The sequence below is a fragment of the Montipora foliosa genome, chromosome 4 (assembly GCF_036669935.1).
Source record: "Montipora foliosa isolate CH-2021 chromosome 4, ASM3666993v2, whole genome shotgun sequence".
NCBI classification, from domain to species: Eukaryota; Metazoa; Cnidaria; class Anthozoa; order Scleractinia; family Acroporidae; genus Montipora; species Montipora foliosa.
In genome coordinates this window covers 20,701,960-20,709,459 of record NC_090872.1, presented here as the reverse complement: position 1 = coordinate 20,709,459, position 7,500 = coordinate 20,701,960, and the positions used below count along the sequence as shown (strand labels likewise).

General features: G+C 40.4%; 1 protein-coding gene and 1 pseudogene across 2 annotated transcripts in view; one reads left to right on the top strand and one right to left on the bottom strand.

The window, feature by feature from the left end:
* Nucleotides 1-7,500, bottom strand: part of LOC138000239 (leucine--tRNA ligase, cytoplasmic-like) — a 57,125-nt pseudogene that overhangs the window by 24,745 nt on the left and 24,880 nt on the right.
* The window catches only part of LOC138000242 (histamine H2 receptor-like), a 34,762-nt gene that overhangs the window by 26,791 nt on the left and 471 nt on the right, over nt 1-7,500 (top strand). Inside the window, exons 1-2 of one of the 2 annotated variants that reach the window (XM_068846502.1) lie at nt 3,898-4,308; nt 6,458-7,500. The exon at nt 6,458-7,500 is cut by the window's right edge and continues 471 nt beyond it. In XM_068846502.1, coding sequence (XP_068702603.1) covers nt 6,592-7,500 — 909 coding nt within the window. In that variant the 5' untranslated portion in view covers nt 3,898-4,308; nt 6,458-6,591. Of the gene's footprint in view, nt 1-3,897; nt 4,309-6,457 lie in introns of those variants that run through there. The other variant, XM_068846503.1, reaches the window with a different exon arrangement.

The window sequence follows — 7,500 nt, the reverse complement described above, 5'->3', positions numbered from 1 at the left end:
CCCTCATGACTGAATATGAGGTGAGGTTGATGTGCTCATATGTAAGTCTTGGTAACAGTTTCAAACCATTATCAAGATCTTGGAAAAACATCTCTGTGATATGATTCCACAGGATATACTGGCCTGCATTCCACATATATCTGGTACAGCTGCCTGACCCTGAACTTCTCAGACAATTGCGGGTTGTTTTCACCAAGTGGGGTGCGTCTGAGAAGAAGTAAATATAACGATGTGGGGCGTAGATGTTTACTGTGCGGTAGCATGGATCATCCCCAGCAATATCTCCAAGCTCCTTGTGAAGGCGGTAGAATCTTCTATTTGGAGATGCCCCATCCGATGTTGCAGCAATGACCCACAAGTTACAAGTGGTCTCAAGTATACCAACTGCTTCCCAGAATGGCGAGATGAGTTGAGCTGCAGTGATGCCAGATGTAGCAAAGTGTGCAATTGCAAACTTAAGCTCAGTGCAAATTCCTCGCACAAGGAACACTAATGCATGAGATGCAATCATGTCAGATTTGTCCAAGACTGCATAATTAAGTTCTGGGTCACCAAGGTCTGTGAATCCAATAAGCTCACCAGATTCTTTATCCAGGACAAGGTTTGCTAAAACTTTCATCTCATCAAATAGCAATACTACATAGCGCTGGACATCAAAGTAAGTTGATGTTTCAGACTTCAAGACTTCAAAGACTTCATTCTGAAATCCTCTCTTTGGTTTAATTGCGTTCCTGTAATCTTTCAGCCTTCTTTGGCTGGGTAATACAAGTATGCCACTATTTCTTAGTTCCTCGTAGCAGGAAGGGCTCTTTGCTGCCAAGGATAAGCAGAAGCGGATTACCATTGGGTGATAACGCACACCTGTGCCGCTCTTCTGAAACAGCTTCTGTTGCTCTTGCCAAAATAACTTCATGAATGGAGTTATTTTGGACTGTTCATTGTCGAGTATTGTGATTAAATCTTTGCTCAGTTCATTGTCTATCTCCATGCTCGATTTTTGCAATTCTGTACGCATTTCATGCAGTTCTTGTTCAAGCTGTGCACACCTCAGTCTGTGTTGTTTTAGAGTTAGTTTTATTCTCTCAGGGTCTGTCTTAGACACTGGAGCATTGAGCTGTGCTGGCTTTACACACTTTTTTTTGGCTTTGCAAGAGTTGCTGGTTGATTCATCACACAGCACACAGATATCTTCTTCCTGGAGAAGAAGGCAACCCTTGCATCGCCAGAATCCCTTATTGGGAAACTGTTCCTGTTGTTGTTGCTCGTCGTCTTCTGAGTCAGAGTCAGAAATATTTAAGGGAACTACATGGTGAAACATTTTGCCAGTGATTTCACATGCCAGCTGTATTCCAGTACATAACTTGAAACCTTCAAGCTCTTTTATCAGCTTTGATAATGTTACATTCTGCATTGATCTTCGATATTTCAGGTACAAAGGATGATCATCGACTAAACAGCATCCATACACTTTAACATTAAACGCCAGACTGTCATCTACGATAACTTCAAGATGAGGCAGCATATACGGCTCTACCATCTTTTTGAAGACAGCTTTGGCAACACTAAACTTCGAAACCCAGTCAGCAAGACATTTCAGTCCCCGTGCTCTGTTGCTTAGTTCTTCCAACGATTTGTAACATGAGTTTGATGAAGGAGTAACTTGTAGTGGGCGATCTGGTAGTGGACGTCTGCTTGAAATTGGTTCGATTTCGTGACTCTTCTTTGGCATGTTAAGCGTCGGTATAGCTCCAAAAACCAGTCTTTTCTTGATCATTTTTTTGGAATGGACTGCAAAAACAATAAAAAGGATACAATTATTTATTAAATTAAAAATACAGAGCCGTAGACCTTTTATCAACAACGTATAGTACAACAAGGTGCGCTAGGACGCGCTGCGAATGCAATGTTTATAGTCACGCTACTACACGCACGATTTATCAAGAAATACTTACATATTTCAATTTCTTCATCCTTGAAATGCTTTTCGCAAGTATAGACTTTGTCTTCATTGATTTGTCGTCGAAAATCTTTGTCCACTTCCCTCGTTTTCTTGAGTTCTCCAAGCCACTCATCACGCCATCTCTTGTGTTTATCATCCTTCGCCGAGGGCAACTTAAAAATCCCGATTCCTTTAGTTCTACGACAGGAACCACATCCAATTACGGCGCAGTTAACGCCAGGCATGCCGAGGATTATATTTGTCACTAAAACGTACTCAAAAAAATATCACTTTCTCTATAAACTTTGAAAAACCACGATCATTCGAACAAGCTCACATACTAGCCGCCATCTTGAAATCTATGTGTGCACCATCAAAATCACGTGACATACCAAAAACCTTAACAAAGAGTTCTCCCTTTGAAGTTTGCCGGCCTTCATAACCATTCCCCTCTACTAACTATGATCCAAGGAATTGAGGCAGACATACGTATTATTAGTCCGCGCCTCGAGTAACTAACCAAACATGCATATAGGAAATACGCACTAACTAAGCATTTAAAACAGCTTTTCAAAACTAAATGTCGGAAAACTGCAAACAAAGAAGAGACCTTGAATAGCACGTTTCTAATTATTTCTTTGTTTTGATCATCGCATTCCGATTTTTGTATGAGGAGCTTAGTCACAGCTTAAGCCGACTCAGAAATTCTCGGCTGGACGTCTCCTGACGGTGTAGATATCCGTCAACAAAGGCTAAAAACAAAACACAAAAGGTGTTTCGTATTCAGAAAAGTGTTAAAGCATTCAGGATCGATCAGATTGTACTGTGAACTTACGTTAAGCAGAAAAAAGTAGTTAATTATTTTATTGAATGACCATATTTAGGGGGGAGATGAATTTTGTGGGGAACATAAATCTATTTCAGTTCGTGTGCGCGCATCGACAGTGGCGGTTAGTGCTGGGACACGGAACCATTTTTCGTTCTATAACTGCCATATATGGACTATATAGGTATGTGCCGCTGTGAAGGGTATGGTTTTCAAGCAGTTTACTCTAGGATTAAGTATATAAATCATAACCTTTCGGTCTAGAATAGGGTATCATTTTTGACGAAACTGACCAGACGGTTGAATGATTTTATCAAGACTAAGGAAACCAGAAATTCCCACTCAAGAATATAAAAAAATCAAATCGGCAAAGTTTAAGTTTACGTAAGTCAGCCTCAACAGTGTCAAATGGCTATTATGAAACACCTCTGGATATTATTAACTGTCAAGAATCGGAATTTAGACGGAAATCGGTTGGAGTTTACTCTAGTATAGGCACAGGTAGCCCAAGCTCGATATATGAGCAGCTCTTTATATGATGACCTTTGCATTGTTTTTTGCTCGCTTTGTCGACCCTCAACCCAGCCCAGACCTAGCCGCGCGAATCCAAGATGGCGACCTCATTACGAATTTCGGTTTTTTCTACCATCCAACCGCCTGCGTACAGGCTAACCAGGGTGGGAAAATGCTTAGCTTTAAAATCAGGAAAGAACCAATTCACCGTTGTTGTTGAGAAAAGTGTATGCCAGGCAAAACAAGTTGCATCTCGGTAGCCTGAAAGTTAAGAAATACTTTGCCTGTTTTTAAATTAACAAATACACCAATACATCACTAACGTTTCATGTTTAACCGGAGAATTAGGGAAGCAGATGTTCGAAGGTGTAATAGCTGTTGAGTTTTATTCCTCAGTTATCGAGTTCCATAAGTATAAAACTTAAAAATGGTTTGCTTTAAAATCAGAAAAGAACCAATTCACCGTTGCTGTTGAGAAAAGTGTATGCCAGGCAAAACAAGTTGCATCTCGGTCGCCTGATAGTTAAGATATAATTTGCCTGTGTTTAAATTAATTTGAAATAAAGAGAATAAAGAAATAATTTTCCATTTTTTAATTGCATGATGCTGGCCGTTTTAAAGCGTGTTTTAGAAAATATTTCAAATTGATTTATTCTGCCTCTGGACTATTTTGACACGTCACTCAAAATTAATTTAAAATAATTTGAGATATTTGTCGTCATTAAAAACTTTATGACGAAGTCGGCCCAACAAATGTGTCGAGATTAACACCTCTCTCTCCCTTTGTCTCTCGCTCTGCCTTTTTAGTGTGAGTCTTGTTACAACTCCCACTGAGATTTAGGTAAATTTTTTTTACCGAAACAGCGGCGACCCACATTCCTGGCCCAAGTTAAGCTCCTCATAAATACTACAGCAAAGTATCAAAAAAGAATCCGGCAGTGTGGCAAGTTTACAAAAAGTGTTCGAGAGCGGGAAAAAGCACTTCTCTGCCTTCTTACCGGCACGGATAAGCTGCTGTTTGCTGCTGAATGTGAGTTCTTTTATGATATCCCGGCTTAATTGCGACAAGAGTCGAGCGAGAAAGAAGCAACAAATATTTGCTAAATATAGAAAAACTCGCTTAAGATAACAAAGTTTCAGAAACTTGTTGTACCAAAAAGAACTGATGGCACAAGATGGCGAATAGTAAGGTTATGAGAGTAGCAAAGTTTGACTCAAACTCTTTGAGAAATTTATGATCTAGTTGCTCTTAACCGACTATGTAAATACAATCCATGCACGATGAATCTCAAATGTTCTTCGAAAATTTGAATGCTATTCTTTAGCAAACCTCGAAAACCACTCCTTTCCTTAGCAACTTTTGGAGAAACAATAGCTCAGTTGTTTTGAAAGCCGAGCTGCCCTGACGCGTCAAAATACAACCAAATTGCTGTAGATCAATCGGACGGCTGCAAATGTTTGAAAAATGGCAAACTCTCAACTACACTTGAAATTGTACTTTTTTTTCCATAAACCGAAAACAACATTATATGCACGATTCTGCGAAAAAAAACAAAAAGGTGACCTTTACAATGGGACTAAGTTCCCAATCGTTTGAAAGAAGCTTGATTTTAATAGCAAAATTCTCAAAAACTGACACAAACCTCGGCGGAATATCAACAACAAAAAGAGAAAACAGGTTATAAGTCAAACAAAGCATGTTGCAAGATACGACAACAACGAATGCCACTCGGTTCGGTGGAAACAAGACATTGGAGCACTTAAATTTCGTATAAAAAAGTTACAAGAAAGAGAAGTCCGTTTGCGATCGAATACTATGTGTTGTCGCATTTTTACTGCCAAAAAGTTGCATTTTAATTGTTATTACAGATTTCAATGATGTTTGAGAGAGAGAGCATGCCATGACTGTCGATTCAAAGGCCTGTTTCTGACGGAAGGGAATGATGAAGTCGGAAGATTTATACGAGAGAAAATAAGCCGCGGCTTACTCTGGCCGCGGCGTACATAACACGCGAAAGGAACTATTTATACGAGTATAAACTCCCAGGCCAGGATAAGCCGCTGCTTGAGAAAGCCGTGAACGTTGATTTTGTACCATTTATGCGGGGTGTTCGCGTCTTATGTAAGCCGCGGCTTATTTTCTCTCGTATAAACGGCCCTAATATCTCTTGCCCTCTGAAACCAATTTGGCCCGCGACAAAACCGAACGTTAATCGGTACTAAGCGATTCTGATGACCCGATTCTGAAGGGCAAACTCCAAGTTTATCCGTAATGGCCATCTCAAGGTTAATTTTTTTTCCGTGAAAATGAAGCATTTTCGGCAACGTGAGAAATACATTTTAATGTATTTTCGTTGCATTTCATTTTCCTTGGATTTTTTTAAGTTTTAAGGTAAAAAGAGATTCTACACATCTGACATGTGAAGTTAGATCGTCAAATTAGGCAAATCCTGTTTTTTTCTTACGAATAATAGTGTCAAAATTTGAGAGCCTTGTTAGCTACGAGAAAGAATATCATGTGCATTCTTTATAACGCAGACTGTAGGAAATAAGTGCATGTGTGAGCCTTTACAACAATGACGCAATACGATATTCTTAAATGAATGAGAGAAACGCAAAAAAAGTAATTAAAGAACACAAACCAAACAACACATTCGAATTTCAATTCTTCAAAAAGAAAGACGATAGTTCCTGCAACCCCTTCTAATGTTGATGTCGAGAACAGATTTTATCGCAACAAAAGAACGGTTTGCCTTTCCGATCGGAACGAACACAGCAAAGACGTGGAAATCAATCGTATGAAAGATGATCTACATCACCGCTTGGCCACACTATATCTGCAAACTCTTTAAAATCAATCGATCTGTCAAAGCTAAAACACCCAAGGAGCTTTTCATTTACAAAGTGAAAAGAGAATCTACTTGGGTCTAACAGAAGCATTGAAATTTCAATACTTGTTGGAGCTTTTGGGATTAGAATACGATACTAGAACTTGCACTGCCTTATTTGCCAATGCACGCAAAAATGAGCCTCGACTAAGTGTGTAAATAACATGCGAGGGCGCCAACTACACATCCTTTGTGGTTGTTGTTGTGACAGAGGTAGGCGTCTCTCAACACAATGCGAACTTAAAATTTGTTTGCGCACTGTTAATGCTCTTATGGTCATTTCTTTCACAGCGGTCGGCAGCTGACACCCATTAGCGAAATTCGAAGAGAGAGGTAAAGACAGAAAACACCGGAAGAAAAGGTAAGCTGACGCCATCGGGTCTTTAGAAACAAACTCGCTCAAATCGCACCAAAAAGGAGTAATTATGAATGATACATGGACAAATGGAAACCACACCGACAATGAAAGCTCTCCCTCAGATAGTGGAGATCAATTAGAGGTAGACATGGTTTTCAGCGCATGGTTTCCGATCACAATAGCTTGCCTCATAATTGCAACTAATGTAACCGTCATGGTTTTGTTCATTCGCCATGGTTCTCTCAGAACTGTCACTAACTCGTTTCTCGTCAGTCTTGCGGCGAGTGATCTGCTTGCTGGTCTGATCGGTATTCCTCTGACAATCAGCTGCAATGTGTTTCATGTGTTTGGAGACGCGTTCTGCTCGCCTTCCCTGATGATATGGGTATTTATATCAGTTTCCACGGTGCTTCATATTCTACTTGTATCAGTCGACCGCTTCATCGCCATCAAATATGCCATACGGTACTACAATATCGTCACGCGCAACGTCTTCTTTGTACTTACGTCTCTCACTTGGGCCTCAGCTGCGTTCGTGACACTTATCCAGTTATCGTGGCGCACAAACGCCAGTATAGACACCGATGAAGAAGAGGGCCAGAAAAACCCAGCTCAGATCATCTATGACCTGACAATTTTCGCGCTCTTTTTTGCTGTGCCGCTCTGCATCATGACTCTCACATACACCAGCATTTTTAGAACAGTGCGTTACCACGAAAGACAAATCTGGCGGTATCACAGACCTTCAGAGCCAGAAGTGGCACGCAAAACCGCACACAACGATGCTCAGCGCAAGACAGCCGTCATTTTCCTGGTTACGCTGATCGTGTTTGTAATATGCTGGTTTCCGTATTTCATTTTAAGCCTTCTAGAGCAGTTTGGACACGAGGAGTCCCTTTCAGGCTGGGTCCTTTATGTCTTCTACTATCCGCGCTATTTCACTTCCTTATCCAATCCACTGTTATACGTACTAGGA